The sequence below is a fragment of the Cricetulus griseus genome, chromosome 2 (genome assembly GCF_003668045.3).
Source record: "Cricetulus griseus strain 17A/GY chromosome 2, alternate assembly CriGri-PICRH-1.0, whole genome shotgun sequence".
Taxonomy (NCBI): domain Eukaryota; kingdom Metazoa; phylum Chordata; class Mammalia; order Rodentia; family Cricetidae; genus Cricetulus; species Cricetulus griseus.
The window spans coordinates 4,217,208-4,238,563 of NC_048595.1; the positions used below are offsets into that span (position 1 = coordinate 4,217,208).

The 21,356-nt window shown below is 56.9% G+C and overlaps 1 protein-coding gene across 5 annotated transcripts in view; it reads left to right on the forward strand.

Moving 5' to 3' along the window:
* LOC100755239 (espin) overlaps window positions 1–21,356 on the forward strand; it is a 31,407-nt gene that overhangs the window by 4,624 nt on the left and 5,427 nt on the right. Inside the window, exons 3-13 of one of the 5 annotated variants that reach the window (XM_035439369.1) lie at window positions 8,105–8,291; window positions 8,389–8,571; window positions 8,729–8,860; window positions 11,724–11,925; window positions 12,588–12,862; window positions 13,742–13,789; window positions 15,429–15,878; window positions 15,975–16,167; window positions 17,272–17,298; window positions 18,340–18,485; window positions 18,561–18,851. In XM_035439369.1, the coding sequence (XP_035295260.1) occupies window positions 8,105–8,291; window positions 8,389–8,571; window positions 8,729–8,860; window positions 11,724–11,925; window positions 12,588–12,862; window positions 13,742–13,789; window positions 15,429–15,878; window positions 15,975–16,167; window positions 17,272–17,298; window positions 18,340–18,485; window positions 18,561–18,851 (2,134 nt within the window). Of the gene's footprint in view, window positions 1–8,104; window positions 8,292–8,388; window positions 8,572–8,728; window positions 8,861–11,723; window positions 11,930–12,587; window positions 12,863–13,741; window positions 13,790–15,428; window positions 16,168–17,271; window positions 17,299–18,339; window positions 18,486–18,560; window positions 18,852–21,356 lie in introns of all 5 variants that reach the window. The other 4 variants (XM_035439372.1, XM_035439370.1, XM_035439373.1 and 1 more) reach the window with 4 other exon arrangements.

Sequence of the window (21,356 nt, forward strand, 5' to 3'; positions counted from 1 at the left end):
TAAACCTTCCCAGGACCCCACTCTAAGTGGCTGGGGGATCCTGGGACAGGATGGGGTCATGTGGGAGAAAGACTCACAGCAGAGTGACAGGTGAGAGTCTGGGGGTAGGAGGCAGCCATGTCTTAGTTGTCCTGGAGTGAGGATGGGGACTCAGGGAAAGGATATGGATTCTTCCTGAAAATGCAGGATTTGAGTGGCCACCATCAGGACCTGGAGGGTGAAGGTTCTGATCAGTTTCTGTCTAAGTATGTGTGTCCAGCCTCCAAAGGAGGACATCTGCAAGGTGACAGGGTTAGACTCATCACCAATCCATTTCTGAGCTTGTCTCAATGCCACTGTCCACCGGGGAGCAGGCTGGTGACCCGAGTGGCCACATGGTATAGGGCAGACCCTGGTGTGGACATGGGACAGCTCTCAGGCTTAGAAGGCCAGGCACCGGTTGTCTCCTTGGCTCTGGACAGGCAGGCTGAGCCTGTTTGGCTTCTGGCAAGGGTTTCCCTGTCTGGCATTGGGTGGGTGAGCCAGCAGGAACTTTGCGACTGAGGTGGCTTCTCTGTACAGCCATTTGGTGGTCACTGAGGTGTGAAGACTTTGCATTCAGACAAGCAGGGCTAGATGTCACATTCAAGTCATTGGCCCCAGAGACCTTTGAGTGTGGGGTCTGACCTGCCACCATCAGCATCAAGGAAGCCTTGGCCCAGATTTCTGTTAGACCCTTCTGATTAGGGCCTGGCCATATCTGTGGCAAGTCCCCAGCCACGGGGCTGTGATTCTGATGTACTGTCATACTCCCTCACTCTAAGCCCAGGACACTGAGTTCCTAAGATGACAGGTTATGTAGTGCAGACACTCTCCTGCTCTCACCAGCCTCTCCTTCAGACACAGTGCACCTAGAGCTCCTGGCTGGTGGGAGTGCTATAACCAGACAGGACTCCAAGCCTGCTCTGCAGGCTCCAATGAGAACCGCTGGCCTCTTAACCTGCCTTAGTGAAAACCCACTGGTGATAAGCCTAGAGTCCTCCAGGGGCTGAGATTACCATGTAGGAAGACGCCAGCTCTGCCATGCAACTGGCTTCTGTGTTCTAGTCCTTGGAGACCCTGTCCCTCCCAGGTACTGAGTAACATTGGGCCCTGGTGCTGATTCTGTGCCAAATGACCTTGTTGAGGAGCTGCCAGACTGCCCAGGATTCACCGTGAATCTCAGAGAGTTAGACCGAGCGCCTGCCTGGGCTCCGATCCCTGCTATGGTTTGTGACCAGGTTGATAAGAAGTCATCTTTGAATGGATGCCTGGCTGAGCTCAGGCAGGAAGGGAGATTAGAAAATGCGGTCAGGGGCTGGTGTGCCCACGTACCCTCTGGCCTTGGGGGCAGGATTCTCCGAGATCATGGGGTCCAGTCAGAGGACCCCACAGCCTAGCTCTGAAGCTGTGTCTCATGCTCTCTTGAGCCTCCCAGGCCTACTGTGAAGCATTGTGAATTATTCAAGGGCTCAGCTCTCTCTGGTGCATTGGTGAGGGAGGAAGAGTGCCATCCGTGGGAAACTTGATCCTTCCCAGGGAGGCTGTGGGTAACTGGGGGCCATGGTGCTGACGAGTTGCAGAGGAGCTGGAGGGCAGCTTTGGGAAGGACCGGCTAGCGCAGGTCTATATGCCTTGGGGCACTGCAAAGGGCTTGAGGCCAGAGGAACACACAGTGCTCGTTTCTCTAGTCTACCCCAGCTCATTGGACTGAATCTTCCCAGAAATAGAACTTGCCGAAGAACGCCTCCCTCCCACTCTGGGCGGTACGGGATGGGGTGGGGCAGCATTTCTCTAAGCACCCTGCAATAAAAGGGACCCCTAGTCTGGGAGTCCTGGAGACAGGTGGGCTAACAGTCCTGGACAGAAACACAAGTAACTCTTGGTAACTGTGGTGTCTGCATCCCCACTCGGAACAACAGAAAAGGATCAATGAGCCGGCAGACATCTTGACTTCTAAGCTTTTGTTTGTTTTTTTCCAGACAGGGTTTCTATGTGTAACAACCCTGAAACTTGCTTTGTAGATCAGGCTGGCCTCGAACTCACAGAGATCTACCTGCCTCTGCCTCCCGAGTGCTGGGATTAATGGTGTGTGCCACCACCGCCTGGTTGGCTCTTAACAGTCCCCATTCCAAATGCCTTTTCCATGTATACTTTGGGAAGCTCTGGGGCCTAGGCTGCTGGAGGTGAGCCCTGGGCTCAACCCTGACTTTGAGCTTTGAGACTAGGAGAGGAGACAGGGTTCTGGGGTCTTCCTCTCAGGCTCCTGGGCCCTTATCATCTGTGAACAGTGTCTCTGTGTGTTTTCTTACTGTTGGACCCCATGACTAATGAAGCTACAGGCTTTATCTGCCTCGCTCTGAGTGCCCAGTGTCTGCCAGGCAGTGGGCCTTTGTTTGTTGATTGATGAGGAGTCTGGAATACTGGGTCTATGCCTGGTGGCAGGTTACTGCCTGTGATTCTTGATGGGACTCCCTTTCTGCATCTCCCTGTGACCATTTGGCAAATGGACCCACTCCTCCTGAGAGCTGAGGCCATGGTGGGCACAGAGCTCCTGGCCTGCCTGCCTCTTTTCACTTATACACTTACTCACTCCACAAATAGGTCTGAACTCCTTGCCCAGCTTACCAGTGCCAGGGATATAGTTCTCTCAGCTTGGGAGAAACTCACAGCAGGCAAAGAAGGGGATAAGTTGAGAGCAACCCCCACCCCAATTTAGGTGAACACTCTTCTGCTCTCGGGTGTGTTGGTTTGCAGGCTGTCTGTCCGGGGGGGGGGGGGACGGACGACAGCGGGGGGGGGGGGACAGTGTGTAGCAGCTCTGCCATATGAATGCTTGTTCAAACTAAACAAAAGAACGAGAGACTGCAAGGGTGATAAATGCTGTGTGGTAGGAAGTTGTGGGGGGTCCTTTAAGTTGGGGGCCAGGAAAGGCCTCTCTGACTTGCACAAAGCTCTGCTGGGAGGGCATGGCCATGGCCAGGGCACAGCAAGAAGAGTTGAGAGATAGGTAGAGGATGAGAGAGATCAAGCAAGTTCTGGAAATGTCACTGGTGTGTGCGGTTTCTGTTGCTATGACAAAAGCCACTTTCAGAAGGACTTGTTTTGACTCAGTTTAAGAGGAGATATAGTCTGTTATTGCGCAGGAGGTGGGAGGTAGCAAGCCAGTGGGAACCTGACTGAGGTGACATTGTGTCCAAAGTCAGGAAGCAGAGAGAGTTGAGTGGGTGTCCAGCTGGCTCCCTCTTTTCTTCCCCTTTCAAATAGCCCAGGACCCCACCCCACAAGCAGGGTGGGTCTTCCTCTCAGGACCTGTCCTCACAAACTCACCTAGTAGTGTCTCCTAGGTGACTGTAAACGCAGTCAACCTGAAGGTGAAGATAAGCCAGGCTTTCTGCTGGCCTAGAACCTTCCTCAGAATAATGCTGTGATCTCCCCCTCCGCCCCCTCCCCCTGCAGGCCAAGCTCTTGGCATAAAGAGGAGATGGGATTGACAAATACCTTGTGTTCAGGATCCCTTCCCAAACTCCCTTAGGGCAGATGTTATTGGCAGTAGCAGAATAACAATTGTTGCCCTTTGACCAGAGACTGAGGCCGTGGAGACGCCTCTTCTTTGTGGTAGCGTTAACTGTAAACTGGTATAGATCTGAACAGCTTTCTAAGAACCCCTCAGAAATAGGCTACACACCGTTCTCTAATCAAGTGTCTTCCAAAGCAGTCACTGTTTGCTCATCTCACCTTTATCCCCCAGGGGGAAGACTAAAAACTACTTGTGACCTATGATCATTGCTAGGGCACCTCACACCAGCAGGGTTTTCAAACTCCAGAAGGAGGGTAGCAGTGCTGGAGAGGTGGCTCAGTGGTTAGGAGCACTGACTGTTCTTGCAGAGGACCCGAGTTCAGTTCCCAGCACCCACGTGGTGGCTCACAACCACCTGAAAAATGCAAGTACCGGGGCATCTGATGCCCTCTTCTGTCTCCTAGGTACCTGCATGCATGTGGGGCACAAAACAACATTTGGGGCCTCCCACAGACACATAAAATAAAAAGAGAATAAATCTTTAAAACTCGAACAAGAGTATATGGGTTATTGAGGCTCAGTGGTAGAGTCCCTGCCCAGCAAGCATGAGGCCTCGATTCCAACCCCAACATCCTAGAAACTGAGTGGTGGTGCAGGCCTGTGATCCCAGAACTCAAAGGTCTAGAGGCAGGAGGATCAAAAGTTCAGGACCACCCTTGGCTATATAGTGAGTTCAGTCTGGACTGCATGAAACTCTGTATCAAGAAAGACAGAGGGAGAGCCAGGCGTTGGTGGTGTACGCCTTTAATTCCAGCACCCTGGGAGGCAGAGGCAGGCAGATCTCTGAGTTCGAGGCCAGCCTGGTCTACCGAACCAGTTCCAGGACAGGCTCCAAAACAATACAGAGGAACCCTGTCTAGAAAAAAAACAGAAAGAAAGAAAGAAAGAAAGAAAGAAAGAAAGAAAGAAAGAAAGAAAGAAAGAGGGAGAGGTTGTCCTCTAGCAGTAGGAACATGTAGAGCTCCAGACGCCTGTGCTATGTCCAAAGGAACAGGCATCAAAGAATCAGGTACTGGGCGAGGCCCCTGGGGTGACACTCAGCCAGTCAGGTGTGGACCAAGAAGACCACTGAGTGTCAACTGAAGAGGGGCCTTAAGACTGTGACTGGGCTGGGGGATGCTGAGAGGCCCAGCACCCTCCCTCCAGAGGACACTCTCACTACACAAGCTGTGGAGAGGCTGGATAGGGATGCCTACTAACCACATGAGGAAACAGGTTGGGGAGGGCAAAGGGCTATGCTGGGACCTCACACGGTGACTGGAGTGGAGACTGAGGTTGTATGGGAACTGTGAGATAGAGAAGAGCCAGGCAACAGTCATCTCGAGGTCTCCTGAGATCCTTTTCATCCCTTTTGGTCACCACCACCACCACACACACACACACACACACACAGCAGACATGAAGTCTAGTCTGACAGGTGCCTGGCAGGGCCCCTGGTCCTAGCTCACTCTCCCAGGCATAGAAGAGACTGATGTCCAACCATAGGTTTGAGGATTCAGACAAGAAGGGACACTGACCCAGCTTGAGGGAGGTGGGATTTACACAGGTTCTGCTCAGCCCTTGTCATGTCTCCAGGCTCATGCATACCTGAGCCCACCAGCAAAGGGTTCCTGAGAGAAGAGTAGAGGCCTGTGTGGGAGACAGACAGACAAGAAAGGTGTAGACACAGCATGGCTGCAGCTGCAAACTCTCTCTCTCTCCCTCACTCCGTTGAACTCTGGTTCACATCATAGCGTTGTCTATTTGTATCAAATGATCTTAGGCATCTCTGCCTCAGTTTCCTCATTTGAGAAAGGGGAGCAGTGCTAACATTCATCCCTAAGTCCATAACAAGGATTGGATGGGAGGGGGTGTGAAACTGGCTAATTGCTGCACTTGGAGTGAGTAACCATTCAATTAAAAGTAGCTGTTATCAGTCAGTAATCGTTTTCTAATGAAGAAAGGGTCTCTCTATGTAGCTCTGGCTGGCCTGGCACTCACTCTGTAGACCAGGCTGACCGCACACTCACAGAGATCCACCTGTCTCTGCCTCCCGAGTGCTGGGACTAAAGGCTTGGGCCACCACACCTGGCCTCATTCTCCCTGTCACTGTTACTGTTACTGTTACTGTCACTGTTACTGTTACTGTCACTGTTACTGTTACTGTCACTGTCACTGTGCAGTTCCTCCATCCAGTCCCAGGAATTTCACTTTGTTTCTTATGTTCATCCATAGTGTTGTGACTTTTCTACAGCTGGCCACTCCCTTCTCATGGCCCGTCAGCAGGCTTGCCCCGTGCCCTTGGCCTCCCAGTCCTCAATAGAGTTTGACACGCTAGTAGTAATAATGGGGCCCTTTACTGTGTGACCGGACTGCTGGGAGTGACAGCTAGTGGCTGACAGGAGGGTGTGGGCACCAATGCCCTCTGATGTCCAGCTCCTTCTCAGTGGCTGGATACCCCTGGATGGTGGCTCCCCGCCAACCAGAAGGTGCTGGAAAGGCAAAGCTCACAAAGGCTCTGGTTTTCTTGGTTGTGTAAACTGCCTTGGCCCACCCTGGAAACTCAGCAGGCCCTAGGGGTTGCCGCTGTGGCTTCCACTCCCCAGGACCCCAGCACTCACTGTGCCTCGGTTACAGGGTGAATAATTCAAGCCGCTGAGTGTCGGTCATGAAATATTTAGCAGGCTGTTCCTGACACACCAGAGTGTGGGGGCGACGCTGGCACTGGGATTGCAGGCTGGGGCCATGAGCCAGCAGGGATCTAAGGAGAGGTGTGTAGCCGATGGTTGGGTCTTTTGCCTGACCTGTATTGTGTACACAGGATATACTTTTAAAATTTTTTCTCATTAATTTTATTTTAGGTTTTTAGATGCAGGATTTTATTATGTGGTCCAGATTCTCAGTGATCCTCCTGGCTCAGTCTTCCAAGTGCTGGGATGATAGGAATGTGACAGGATACTCAGCGTGTGTGTGAGTGTGTGTGTGTGTGTGTGTGTGTATGTGTACATATACATGCGTGTATGTTGCTGAGGCTGTAACGCATCCCGCAGGCTATGCCTAGACTGTAATACTGAGCTGCATCTCCAGCCCTCGATTTGCTCTTGACATGAGTGACACCCATTTCCCCCCATACATCTAAAGAGCCAGATTCAGCCTCAGATCAGCAAGGGACAGCTTTGTGTCAGGGCGGGAGAAGGAGTCAGGAGGACACGGATTGGGAACTAAGTGGGGGATGCATACGACTTGAGACGAGAGGATCCAGGGTCAGGGATTCTGGGAGGGCCTCGGGTAAGGAGGAGAAGACATGCCTGTCTGGGTGGGAGTAGGGACCTAAATTACACTGCAGTGACAGAGGGGGCTGGTACATGGGCAGATCTATTTAGAGGAAGAGGTACATGCAGGCCATTGGACGAATGAGGGAGTGGCTTGATGGGTCTGATTGGTGCTGTGGATGTTTATCTAGGAAGAATGATTTGGGTGGGAATATAAAAGACTGGAAAGTAACCGGATGGACCCCTCCAACTTGAATTTGTGGACTTGTATGGGCAGGTGATGGGTCTGGAGTAGCTTGTGGCTCCACCCAGTGTCCATTCCTGGTAATTGCACCCCGGGCAGCCCAAACCCATTATCCACCTAGTGGCCAGGTCAGCATCAATGCTTTTAGCTGTAACTGTCCCACGGGTGGGGCTGGATCCCTGTTACCCAGTTAGGAAATCGCTGGGCTGGGGAAGCAAAAATGAGGAGTCCTAATAACCAAAAGCTCGACCATAAGGGAAGCGGGCCCCCCTGTTCTTCCCTGCTTTGTGTCTACTGTAGGCCACACCGCACAGGCACCACACCCCACAGACAGACGTGCGATCCCATCACATTTACCAGCTGTGTGACATATGACAAGAATGCCCCAGCCCAGTTAACCTTCTGCAAAGTAGGAATAACAACAGGACTCAAGAAATACTTGTCTGGGCTCCAGAGGTGGCTCAGCGGTTAAGAGCACTGGCTGTTCTTCCAGAGGTCCTGAGTTCAATTCCCAGCACCTACATGGTGGCTCACAGCCATCTATAGTGGGATCTGATGTCGCCTTGTGTTATAAGGTGTACATGCAGATAGAGTACTCATACATTAAATAAATAAATCTAATAATAATAATTATTATTAATAACCTTAGATGGGCATGGCAGTGCACGCCTTTAATTCCAACACTCAAGAGTCAGAGGCAAGCAGATCTCTGTCAGTTAGAGGCCAGCCTGGGCTACACAGAGAGTCCCTGTCCAAAAAAAAAAAAAAAAGCGGTAGGCTTAGGCAGGATATAGAAAAGTTGTGTAGGCGGGAGGAGGTGAAAAGCAGAGAGGGACTCTGAGGGACAGCAGTGTAGGACTGAGCCAGAGAACTCAGGGACAGCGTGTGACAGCCTCTACAGGCTACTCCTTCAGCATTCTAGAGAGCAGGCTGGGGAAGGGGGCTCCACGAGAGTGCGTGCGTGCGTGCGGTGGGCACCCAGAGCCCACGGTGGGTGTCGCCTATTCGCAGGGGAGTGAATGCCCAAACCAACAACGGTGCCACGCCCCTATACCTGGCGTGCCAGGAGGGCCACCTGGAGGTGACCAAGTACCTCGTGCAGGAGTGCAGCGCAGATCCGCGCGTGCGCGCCCAAGATGGCATGACCCCTCTGCACGCCGCGGCGCAGATGGGCCACAACCCAGTCCTGGTGTGGCTGGTGAGCTGCGGGACAGGGCGGGACCGCGCTGGGAGTGGGCGGGGTCCGGAGGGGCCTAGCGCAAGCCCCGCCCTCTGCCCCGCCCCCTCCCTCCCAGGTGAGCTTTGCAGACGTGAGCTTGTCAGAGCAGGACCACGACGGCGCCACGGCCATGCACTTTGCCGCCAGCCGCGGCCACACCAAAGTGCTCAGCTGGCTCCTGCTGCACGGTGCAGAGATCTCGCAGGACCTGTGGGGCGGGACCCCGCTGCATGACGCTGCTGAGAACGGGGAACTCGAGGTCAGGGCGGCCCGAGAGGGTGAAGGGTGGAGGGCGTGGTCGGGGCGGGGCGGGGCCGGGTGCTGGGGCGCGCTCTGGCGGCCGCGCGCTCTCCCCGCAGCGTCTCCGGAGTGCCGGAGGTGGAGGGACCCAGGCCTCCCCTGCTCCCCGCTTGCAGTCTTGCCAGATCCTTGTGGTGAACGGCGCGGGGCTGGATGTCCGGGACCATGACGGTTACACAGCTGCCGACCTGTCTGATTTCAATGGCCACACTCACTGCTCCCGCTACCTGCGAACCGTGGAAACCCTGGTAGGACCCAGGAGTGGCTGGTGTGGAGCTATTCCATCTCACCACCTAACCCCAAGTGTCAATTACCCCTTTCACCAAGGAGGAGGCTGAGGTTCAGGGGTCTGAAGCTAAGCGTCCTTCCCCACTGCTTGGCACCGATTGAAATTCAAAACCCCTGTCACGGGGCATGAGGAGAGAGAGGCAGAAGCCAGGAGACACGAACCACTGGGCCCAGCCAACTTCATTTTTGTGCCCACCCACATGTATTAGCTGATTTAAGTCTTAAGTCTCTCCTGTAGGGTGTGGGAGTGGTCCCATTTCACTGATGGGTAAACTGAGTCTCCGGAAGGCTAAATGTCACACACCCATGATGGAGTCCAATGGCCTGGCTTTCTTCTCTCCTTCGGTGCTCAGGGTTGAGCCTAGGACCTTGGGGGCGTTAGGCAAGTGTTCTACCATTAGACTACAGCTCAGGTCTCTTTCCACCTGCCGTTTTGTGGCCTCCTCAGTAGCCAGGATCACAGCCATGTGCCATAGCACCTGGCAGGAGTCACCCCTTTTGACTCGTACCCATTTGCTCACTTGATAGTTAATTCATAACCGAAAAAACGATGTGACGCCTGTAAATTATTTTATTACATGCTTGCAAAGCCACGAGATGACCCAGTGGGACTCAGGCTCAGGTGTGAGTGGCACTAAGTCTAGAGCCCTGCCCCAGCTGGTACAATGCCTACTTTGGGGCAGTAAAGGAGGACAGCCCCCTCAGAGGGAAGCTATCTCCAGGGCCTAGCCCAGACTTGAGGAAGGCTTCCAGAAGGGGCCTAGAGGGGAGAAGGCAGATGGCCCTGCCCAGCTCTACCTGCTAGCATGTGGGGTGACCCTGGTTGGGATCTGAACAGGGCAGCAGGGCCTAGGTGTCAATCATGGGGGGTGAACTTCCAGAGAGGGCCTCCCGGAGTAAGCGACAGGCCGTGGGTGGGTATCCTGTCACTGGGGCACACAAGCAGGGGCAGACACCGGGAAGTCTCTATCTGGGCCAGGAGTGAGTTCCTTCTGGCTGAGTGTCTGCTATCGGGCTGCAAGTGTGTAGCTCCCGAGCCCTGTGGCACCTGAGAGCCTGCCAGGCTGCGGCTGCAGCTGCCTGTAAGCACCAGTGCTGAAGTCTGACTCTGGCAGGTTCTCTGGCCCGTGCTTTACAGGTGTGACCGCAGCTCACATTTACCACATTGTTGGTACTTTACACTTCAGGCACGTACTGGGCACCACACCTGTCACCAGCTTTCAACACCTGTGCCCCCCGTAGAGCAAATACCGTTATTCCCACTTTACAGATGAGGAACCCCAAGTGCAGGAAATATTGGTGTATATAACAACCTCATAATCCTCCATACCTAGTGAGCGGGGGCGGGAAGTAAAGTATGCTTCCAGGCTGCAAAGCCTGCGTGCCTATGCCCTAGCTCCTACCTTCTGTGGCCTACAGAGGTCAGGGCTGGGTCCCTATGCTGTCCACCAGTGTTAGTCAAGAACTGTACCTTTAATCTCAGCACTCGGGAGGCAGAGGCAGGCAGATCTCTGTGAGTTTGAGACCAGCCTGGACTACAAGAGCTAGTTCCAGGACAGCCTCCAAAGCCACAGAGAAACCCTGCCTAAAAAAACAAAAACAAAACAAAACAAATAAAAAAAGAATTGTACCTTCAGGTTGTCTCCCCCAAGGCATCTTCTGGGGCTCTCCTTTCCTTCTCAGGGTAGCCAGCAGGACCTGGACCCCTTGAATTGAGTGAGGTAGACAGCAGGATTTGGTCCCCTCACCCAGGCAGGCCCGGCCACAGCAATGACAGATCCAAGCTACAGAGGTAGCTGGCCCAGAAAAGGCAAACACTAATTACAGGGCCAATGAGGGTGGCAGCTGAGCCGTTACCTGGTGTCAGCCTGCTTCCCTCTCCCAGGGGGCTTGTGACACTTCTCAGGCAGGGAGGGGCAAGGGGCAGGGAGGAGTAGCTTTGGGCAGGAGGCAACAGAGGAGCAGGCTTGCCGGTAGCAGGGACAGCATGGGCAATGTAAGTCGGCCCCTCACCCTAACTGCTCCCAGCAGAGAGGGACAGGCCTGCACTTAGAGGCCCAGCTGGTGGGAGGGAGAGTGAAAGGGTTGGCAGCCTCAGCTGGGGCTGCCATCTAGGGCCCAGTCCCCCCTGCCCATGTCAGAAGGTGGCCTGGCCTAGGGTAGGGAGCTGGCCTGTCAAGCAAGTTAAGATGGGGTTGCAATGGAGGTTGAGTCTCCCGATATCCTTCCTCTTCCTGCCGTAGGAGCCCCTGGGCCCTCTGCCCACAGACACACAGGAGCCCAGGCCCTCTGCCCACAGACACACAGGAGCCCAGGCCCTGTGCCCACAGACACACAGGAGCCCAGGCCCTCTGCTCACAGACGCACAGGAGCCCAGGCCCTCTGCTCACAGACACACAGGAGCTCAGGCCCTCTGCTCACAGACGCACAGGAGCCCAGGCCCTCTGCCCACAGACGCACAGGAGCCCAGGCCCTCTGCTCACAGACGCACAGGAGCCCAGGCCCTGTGCCCACAGACACACAGGAGCTCAGGCCCTCTTCCCATAAATGAGAGCAGAGAGACTGGTACAGGCTGCAAGCCCTTGAGATGCAGCCCAGGCCCTCCTTCCGAGGTCTCTGCCTTTCTGAGCAGGGGAAGAGCCAGGTGGAAGTTTCTCTGGGGCCGGAGGGTGCCTTCTTGACACTTATTTGGAGAAGGTGCAGACCTCTCGAATCTGAGGGAGAAGGAAGCGGCTTGGCAGATTGCTCAGTGGGGACAGTGGTGGGCTGTTCTGAGGAGTGTAGAGGCTATCTATACCCATAGCGACCCTCCTTTCCCCTCAGAGCGTGGAGCACCGAGTCCTGTCCCGGGATCCGTCCACTGACCTGGAGACAAAGCAACCTGACTCGGGCATGTCCTCACCCAACACCACCATGTCAGTCCAGCCACTGAACTTTGACCTCGGCTCACCCACCAGCACCCTCTCCAACTATGACTCATGCTCTTCCAGCCAGTCCAGCATCAAGGGTCAGCGCTCTACTAGAGGTGAGTGGGCTGGCAGGAAGAAGCACAGGGCCACCCTGTCCATGTCACTCACTGTCTTAATGTGGAGAGGGGGACAGTCAAGCATATGCACCTCCATATTTGTTGCTCTCTGTTCTAGGCTACAAACTCAAAGTTGTGCATACGGGCAGGTGTGCATAGCATGTACGCACACACATACAAACTTATGCAGATAGCATATATACATACGCCTAAATTACACAAACAGAAGCCTTCCGTTTGCCTACTGCATGCACAGATACAGGAAAATACAGAGGGACAGAGTTAAATACACACATAACAAAAGCCCTCAGAGACAGATGTGTGTCCACACTGACCACACCCTGAACAAGCCAACTACCTGCAGTGTCTTCTTCCCACCACTAGGTGGTGCCCTGCAGAGCTACTGAGTGTGGTCCAGACTCCTGCCCTGCCTGGCCCCTGCCAGGTGGTCCTACTACTCCACAGGACCCTGGAACCCAAAACTCCCTAAAGTGACCCCTTGAAACTTGAGAGCATCTCCTTCCTGCCTACTGGAGGGGGGGCTCAGCCAGCCATACCAAGCAGTCACCCAGTTAGCCTTGCCACTGGATAAGCTGTTTGCAGTGTTGGGATACCTTGGAACTAGGCTACAGTTTGCAAACTTGCACATCCTGCCCCCACAGGGCTTCCCAGCGCAAGAGCTTCGGACTTACAGAGCTACATGGATATGCTGAACCCAGAGCTGAGCTTGCCTCGGGGCAAGACAGGGAAGCCGCCACCGGCTGTGCCACCCAGCTTCCCTCCACCACCACCACCACCCCCCCCAGGCACCCAGATGCCGCCGCCTCCACCAGACTACCCAGCTCCCAATCCCCCTGCAGGGCTACATGCCACCAACATCTACATGCAAACCAAGAACAAGCTCCGTCACGTGGAGATAGAGTCACTGAGGAAGGAGGTAGGTGGAGAGCTGGGCTAGCAGGGCTAGGCTGGCGGGCTACTGGGCCAGTGGAGAGCTGGCCTGGTTGACTTGTGGTCACAAATGAGGCTTTCTGGGCCCTGGGAAAGTTCAAGAATTGAAAGTCCTAGCCCCCTCCATGAGAGCTCAGGGCTGAATGTTGTGGATGGGGTGGGAGCAACATTGCGGCCATCATGAAGTTAGCAGAGAGAGAGAGAGAGAGAGAGAGAGAGAGAGAGAGAGAGAGAGAGCGCAGACATTGTGTATAGCCATAGAGCGGGGCTCAGGTAGAGGATGACACCCTAAGAATGATACTGGAGCAGAATGGTGGTGGGGCACACCTTTAATGCCAGCACTGGAGAGGCAGACACAGCCAGGGCTACAAGAGAACCCGTTTCAGAGAACAAACAGAGAGAGAGAGAGAGAGAGAGAGAGAGAGAGAGAGAGAGAGAGAGAGAAGAGAAAACTCAACACTTGAGGTGTCTTCCAGGTGGGTCATTCCGGGAGTTTGACTTGAAGGTGAGGCCCGAATGTGGGTGAGGAAGTTGGTATCTACTGGCTGGCTAGCTAGGGGAGTAGAGGCTGAAGCTGGCTCCTCCCTCCACCAGGGTGAGAAAGGCTTGCTCCAACGCTGACTCCTAACCTCTGGGTGGGAAGAAAGGGTGAGAGTGTGAGGGGCTAGAATACCCAAGGCATTTGGACTTTTGGCTAAAGCTGGGGAGCAGGCAAGTGGGGTACAGATGTGACAGCACGGAGCCCCAGAGCAAGGATGGTCAGAGGGACCTGTGAGGGGACAACTTAAGACCGCAGGTGGCCAGGTGTAGGGCGGCAAACCCATGAAGTCTTGCCAGAGCTCAGCCCTTGCAATTCTCTCCCCAGCCCAAGGCATGCCACACCAGGGTGGAGCCAGGTGATCAGGTTGCACAGGTGAGCCAGGTCACAGGGCCACGGGGCAGGGCGGAGACCGCATGGGAGGGACACAACCTTCACCGGGGCTCCACCGGCAGCTTTACCTCCCTTCCGATGCACCGGGCTCTTCCCAGAAGTTCTTTTTTCATCTGGGGATGAAAGAAGGCTGGGCAGAGATTGTAGGGGGTGAGGTCAGCCCAGTTTCGCAGCCTGGAGCAACAGCATATGCGCCTTGCCCCAAACCATGCCACTCCTCACCCCTGGGCCTGAGTGCCAGCATTATGGCAGGCCGGAGCCCCTCTGCAGTGTGTTCGTGCAGAACTGCAGGCGCTAATAGGCTCCACAAAGGGCCCTTTGTGTGCCAGTTGCGTCCCTTGCCCCCTCAGGCTCGGGTGCCTAAACTGTCAGATAAAACTGGGTTGAGGGGTGTGCGCCTCTGTGGCTGTAGTGGGTGCTGAAGGGGCTGGCTGACCCAGAAAGCAAATCCGGCGTGTTGTGTTTCCTGTCACGTGAACCTGGTCCAGGGGTTTGCGGAGGGTCTGAGGCCACAAACTTGGGACTGGGTCAGGGGACAGCTCCCGTCCTGGTCATTTGGTTTTTGGCCACACCGCCTCTTCTCTCTCTCCCAGTGCAGGCCTTAGGGGGGAGCAACCGAGTGAGAAGTGGCTTTGTCACCCGAGCCCACCCGGCCACCCTTGAAACTTGAGGCCTGGGCGCGGGTGTGGTGTCGTTTACATGGATAGCGATGGGTTCCAGATGCGGGAGGGGAAGGGCCAGGGCGCGACCTGGGTTGCGGGGCAGTGGGGGGAGGCAAAAATGAGCTGTTTCACTGCCCGAGGTCAGGCCCTCTTACGGTCCTGGCAAATGACTGGGGGCGGGGAGGATGCAGGTAGGGTACTCAGGACCTCTGGTGGGGAGAGAGGTGCAGAGGGCGGAGCTGCCCCTGGCCCAGTGTAGAGCAGCGGGGCTCCGCGACATCCCCGCCTGCTGCTGGGGGGTTAAGCCTGGGATTGGCGGACCCCGGGTGATGTCAGGCCGACTGAGCTCATAGGCGGGCCGCGTGCGGGCTGGGCTGTAACCTGAGAGGAAGGATCATGTAACACAGGTGTCGGGTCCGTGCCGCCCCCGCCGCCAGGTGCACAGCGGGGGCCACCGGGACAGTCGCAGGTAGGAGCAGCCCTAGGCTGTGGGCCCCGAGTAAGCAGAAGCGTTCCAGGGCACCAGCTCTATGCAAGGCCCCCGCCAGGCCGAGACCCCCGCCAGAGAGGGTTCGAGGAGCCTGGAGCGCTCACGTGCGGTTGCTGGAGCAGCTGAGCCCTCGGGGCGAGCTGAGCGGGAGCTCTCCTAGCTCAGGCTCCCCCTGGCGTCCAGGCTAGGCCACCCGCCCTTGGGTCCGCCCCTTCTGGCCTCAGTGGGGGCCCCTGTGCCCTTGGCGCTAGCCCAGACCCCTCCCTGTGAGCCGGCCGAGCCTTCGCCCTTTCACCAAGGTCCCCACGCCCTTTGCCCCATCTTGCACGGAGAACTGGGGGGCCCAGGGACGCGGCCAGCTGGGCCACTCGACGGCCGCTGGCCGCGAGCCCCACCCCCAGGCAAAGGGTGGGACGGGAGGCGCGAGGAGCGTCGGGGCTGAGCATCATCCGCCACTGTCTTCCCCCAGCCGAGCTCCGGCGACGGCCACTCGGGGCTACGCAAGCAGGACCCGGGGCTACGCAAGCAGGACCCGGGGCTACGAAAGCCAGACCCGGGGCTGCACAAGCCGGACCCGGGGCTGCACAAGCCGGACCCGGGCCTGCACAAGCCGGACCCGGGCCTGCACAAGCCGGACCTGCACAAGCCGGACCCGGGGCTGCACAAGCCGGACCCGGGCCTGCACAAGCCGGACCTGGGCCTGCACAAGCCGGACCCGGGGCTGCACAAGCCGGACCTGGGCCTGCACAAGCCGGACCCGGGGCTGCACAGGGACAACATCGGACTGCGCAGACAGGACTCCGGCCGCAAGCAGCGCTCGTTCAGCAAACAGCCCAGCACGGGGGACTACTACCGTCAGCTGGGCCGCTGCCCAGGGGAGCCGCCGGCCTCACGCCCGGGCATGGCCCACAGCGAGGAGGTGCGTGCTCACCAGCCCGCACTTGCGGGCCGGCCCGGTCCGGTCCAGGGCCCTGTCGCACGCTCCTCACTCGCTGGCCCCTCTGCACCCCCGCAGGCGGCGCTACTCCCCGGGAACCACGTGCAAAACGGCTGCTCTGCGGAACCCAAGACGTCCACGGAGCTGCCGCCGCCTCCGCCGCCTCCGCCGCTGCCCGAGCCCCTGAGTTCGCCGCCACCTGCCCCACCTCTGCCCATCGAGGGGGCGGGCGCAGGCTGCGGGCAGCGTCGTTCATCGTCTTCGGCTGGCAGTGAGTAGGGGCGGGATGAGGGGTGGGGGCGGTGCCAGCTGTAAAGGGGAGGGAAGCCTAGAGACCGCCCCCTCCCCAGCTGAGACTTGCCTGGTCCTTCCTCCATCCGGGTTCTTCTTTCTAGCCCCTACCCTTTGACAAGGGGAGAAAAGTTTTGAGTTGCTTTGGTCCCTCAGCAGAGCTGGGCTGAGTGTGGCTTTTGGCGAGGCCCCTGCCTGCTCTGGGCCTTCTCCTTTTTTGCTAGGGAGAGCCTCTGGGCTCTGGTGGCTGGTGTTTCTGAGCAGCCTACTGCCTCTTTTCTTCCTGTACCCTGCATCTTCAGTCCTGGCACTCCCCAAACCACCAACTCTTGTTCCTTGGAGCTAAGCACAGCCCTGGGCTTTTCTCAGCTATGACAGGACTCTCACTGATCAGCTGTCTCTGGCGAGGGGGACAAAGACAATGATCAAAGACAATGATCAGCAACCCATCAAGTTTTCCTTTCCTCGGGGTTGTGTGTGCGTAGTGATGTGATCTTGGAAGACAACTCAGGGTGTCCCTCAAGCATGCTAGACATGCTGTACACCACTGGGCTTGGCACCTTGCTTAGAAGTTAAGCTGGAGACCAGGATGGCTGAGCACTGTTGCTTCTGCCAGGGATCCTGGAAGGTTCTGGTTTTCCCAACCTAGTGAGGCAGGGCTCAGTTGCAGAAACCATACTCGGCAGTTCCAGCCCAAGCTTTATTCCTTTGACTAGACTAGGAGAGCAGCTCCTCTGGAGCCTGTGGTAGCGTGCCCACACCTGGCTGAGCCTCTAAAAAGCCCTCGGCCCATCCCCAGCTTGACAGTTGACTTCCCTTCCTCTGAAGCCTTTATACTAGCGACAAAGGAAAATAATGGACTCTGGCTTCCCCAGCCAGACCCAATGCCAAGATGGTCTCCCATAGAGGACAGAATAGACCACCCTTTTGGGGCCCCAGAGTGTCCTGAGCTAGGGTCACAAGGGCAGGAGAGCTCCTCCCCTCTTCTCCCCCTCCTGCCCTCCCTGGCCCTCTTGCTGTCCCTGTTTCACCCCAGCCCCCCTTCCTCTAACTTCGCTGTCGATTCTCTCCTCTCGGTTCCTAGAAGTGAGAGTCCTGAGGCACAGGAAGAGTGAGTAGCTGCGCGGGCTCACGGCTGAGGCTGAGGCTGAGGCGTGGGGTGGGGGAGGTGGCTTGCCCAGAAATAAGGCAGAAAGGGCCTGGAACTGAGGAAAGGGCTTGCTAGGGGCCAGCAGGTGAGAGGACCTGTTACCCGGAACACCTGTGGCATCACAGCACCCAGTCAGTGCCTGGCTTGCAGTTTTGCTTAAGTAAATGAGCCAGAGGGATGCTTTCCTGCTCTTTGGGACGTGCTCTGGCTCATCAGCCCCAGCACCCAAGGGCCTTTAGTATCACTTTGTTCCTGCCTCCTTCTGGGGCACCAAAGACAGCTCTCCCCAAGTACCCATTCACCTCCACCAGCCCTGCTGGAAATGCAAACTCAGTCCAGGTATTTGCATGCCATTGGCCTGGCCCTTCTTCCTGCATGCCCTTTCCCCAGTAAGCTCCTCCTTCTAAGGTCCCCCAGGGTCACGCTTTGCCATAAATGTATGCTGTGCTTGCAGTCAGTGTGTCTGCTGTCTGTCTGTGGGTGTGGGGCCAGGGAGGGTCCAGCTGGGTGGCACTCCAGGGTCCTGAGTCTTATGGCCATGGAGGCTCCAGTCGGCTCAGTCCAAGGGTCACTGGGCTTTGCTGATGAAGGGAGAGGGCCATAGGGAGACTCCGCCCTAGTGGGGTTGAGCCAGGAAGCCTGGGACAAAGGTTGGGTGGCTAGCCAGGTAGTGCTTTGGGGCTGGGCAGTCGATGGTGGGCAGAGATCCGCTGAGTCCTCAGGGCTGGCCCAAGAGCCAACATGAACTCTCAGGGGCCTCCAGATGGGGGCCGTATGCCCAGTGAGTAAGACTTGGTGGGGACACCATGGACTGGGAGCTGATGGACCCACCTTTGGGTGTCCTGAAAGCTATCTGAGGTATCCCAGGATCTGGAGAGCTGCCTCTGGACCCAAAGGTGGGCCCTACCCATCTGGTTTGGAAAGGGGGTTTGGGGAGGAGGGGCAGGAGGGAAATGGGTATGCTACCTACCCCCGACCAAGCACTTCTTCTCCTGTGGACAGGCACCAAATCTTTCAACATGATGTCCCCAACGGGTGATAACTCAGAGCTGCTGGCTGAGATAAAGGCAGGCAAGAGCCTGAAGCCGACACCACAGAGCAAGGGGCTGACCACCGTGTTCTCAGGCAGCGGGCAGCCAGCCTCCCAGGTAGGCACTGGACGGGTGCCCCGCCGGGGCTCCCAGTGCCTGCCGGGTGCTCAGCCCTACTGCTTCTCCCGGCAGCCTGAGTCACCGCAGCCACCACCACAGCCCTCGGTGTCACCTGTTCCATCCATGTCACCTGCTCCATCTCGGGCCCGGAGCCCCACCCCACCAGCCTCCGGGCCTCAGCCGTTGCTGAATGGCTCGCTGCCGGCACCACCTGCCACGCCGGCACCAGGAGTGCAGCTGGATGCGGAGGCCCTCATCCCCACGCTTGATGAGCAGGGCCGGCCCATCCCAGAGTGGAAACGCCAGGTGATGGTTCGAAAGCTCCAGCAGAAGATGCAGGAGGAGGAGGAGCAGAGGAGGAAGGTAAGACTTGGGGTCTGCACTAAGCCGACAGCCTGCTCCCCGTGTACTCCAGCAAAGCTCCTGGAGAGAAGCAGGAGTATACTGGTCTCCGTCTCCCCATGGCTAGCTGTCCCTTGAAGTGAGCTGTCAATGCTCACCCAACTCCAATGTGCCTTCAAGTCACTTGGGACCTCATTAAAGAGCTTATTCTACTTTGGGGACAAGGGCTGAGATTCTGCATTTCTAACAAGCTCCTGGGTGGACCACAATGAGTGGCCAAGAGAGGCTTTCTTTGAATCCAGACTGACCTGAACTCTATCCTGGCAACTGCCACTCTCCAGCCACTGCTACTGAGACTTCTTCAGCCTCAGTCCCCTCACCTGTATCTGTAAGATGGTAGCTGGTGGCCACCATTTATTCATCCAACCAGTGTTCCCTGAGTGCCATCTATGTACGGTACACACTATTGTGCCTTCTGAGGGTTCACAGTGAATATACCAAAGCTTGCTATCCAGGTGGCCGTGGAGGTGTGTGTGTGAGCGTCAACAAGCCAATACATGTCCCTGAGCAATGGTGTGAAAGTGACAACTTGGGGTAACAAACAGCTAAGCTTTATAATACCCGGGTGGTCAGGAGCTCAGGGGACTGAAATGCCACTCAGCTGGTTACCAGCTGTGGGCTGAGGGGTGCTGGGAGTGGGAGGCACATGATATAAGGCAAACAGGGACATGGAGGAAAGCCTGAGAACACGGAGGTCCGGAAGTGGATGTGTCTTAGGTATTTGGTGAGCGGCTGGAGGGTGAGAATCAGGATACAAAGTTTCAGCTAGCTGCCTGGAAGAGACTAGGTCCCAGGGCCTGGGAAGCCTGAGGGAGGGGGCAGTTAATTGGAGCAAGTGGGGTCATCATACCTTGTGTGGGAGGTACTGGATCTAGATGGGTCTGGTGTCTAGAGGTGGAGCTGGGTCCCATCCATTTTATGGAGTAAGAGAATGTAACTTTAGCCGGGCGTTGGTGGCGCACGCCTTTAGTCCCAGCACTCGGGAGGCAGAGGCAGGTGGATCTCTGTGAGTTCGAGACCAGCCTGGTCTACAAGAGCGAGTTCCAGGACAGCCTCCAAAACCACAGAGAAACCCTGTCTCGAGAAAAAAAAAAAAAAAGAGTGGAGTAAAAGGAAGAAAAAAAAAAGTCATGTGGCCTTTCATCTAGTGAACATTGACCACTGGGACAAAGTGGACTTGGACCACAGGAAGCCTGAGAAAGGGTCTGTGATCTGGTGACAGGAGACAGACTGTGGATCGGGTAGGGGAGGGCCTCTGTGTTTCTCAGCTTCAACGCCTTTCGCATGTTCTTTGGGTGGTGTAATGAGCGACCAAGCCAGGCATGGAGACCCGGTCTGCAAGCCTGCCTCCCCTGCCTCAGGCAGCACAGCAGCCCCAGCCAGTGCCCTCGACCAGCAACCAAAGTGTGAGCAACTTCTCTGAGTCCGGGAGCCGAAGCCTTACTGCGGTGCAATCTCCCCGCCAGCCAGGCGGCCGGTCCCTGCAAACGCAGCCCAGCGGAGCCATTACACCACCTAGGACTTGCAAAAGGTCACCGGCTCCGCTGCAGGAGCTGGGCCAGAGGGAGACGTGCCCCCCTCCCTTCTCTTGTCTTCCCCGCCTTAGCTGACGGCTGCTAGCTCCTGCTGCTATCCCCCGGAAGGCTGGAGGTACTCCCGCGAGCACAACGCCATCCTGGGGCCCTTTGGCGAGCTCATGACCGAGGCCGACATCCTCCGTATCGAACAGCAAATTGAGAACCTGCAGGTGCTGCACAAGGCAAAGAAGCTGGAGGCGCGCCTGGAGCAGTTAGAGCTGGAGCTGGAGCAGCTGCTGCCAATCTCGGCCTCTCTGTCGGCTCCGCGCTTCACTGTGGACCCACGCCGCATGCATGGCCACGCAGCCAACCTGCCGGCCTGGTGCAGCAAGATCTCCACGCTGCTCAAGAGTATGGCCACGCTGCTGGCCGCGCTGGGCGGCCGGCCCGCATACCTGGCAGACCTGCTGGCTGCCGACACTGGCCAACCGCTGGCGCCGCTGCCGGACGCACCCTCGAGGCCTGGACCACTCTGTTTGGGCCGCTCTCATTCGCTCAGCTGGTGCCGCGAGGCCGTGGCACGCGAGATCCTCGAATGTGGTGTCTCGGTACAGCACCTCCGCGCGGCATACGAACTGCGCACTCAGGGCGCAGCGCCCAATCATAGCCTGCGCCGCAGGCTCCCTCAGCCCGCCAGCACCCCGGACCGGGAACCCATCCTTGAGGAGGACTACGTGGCGATCGGTTCCAGTGAGCCGCGGGCCGCCGTCGCCAATGGCCTGTGGGCTGCAGAGGAGTCCCTGAACTCCCTGGGCCCACCAGAGCCGTGGCACCGGGAAGCAGCTTTTCCCGAGCCTGAGCAGCTGGCTAGCAGGCCGCCACTCTCCACCGAGCTGCCTGGCGTCCAGGACTACATCGACATGCGCAAGGAGCGCATCGTCTACCTCTT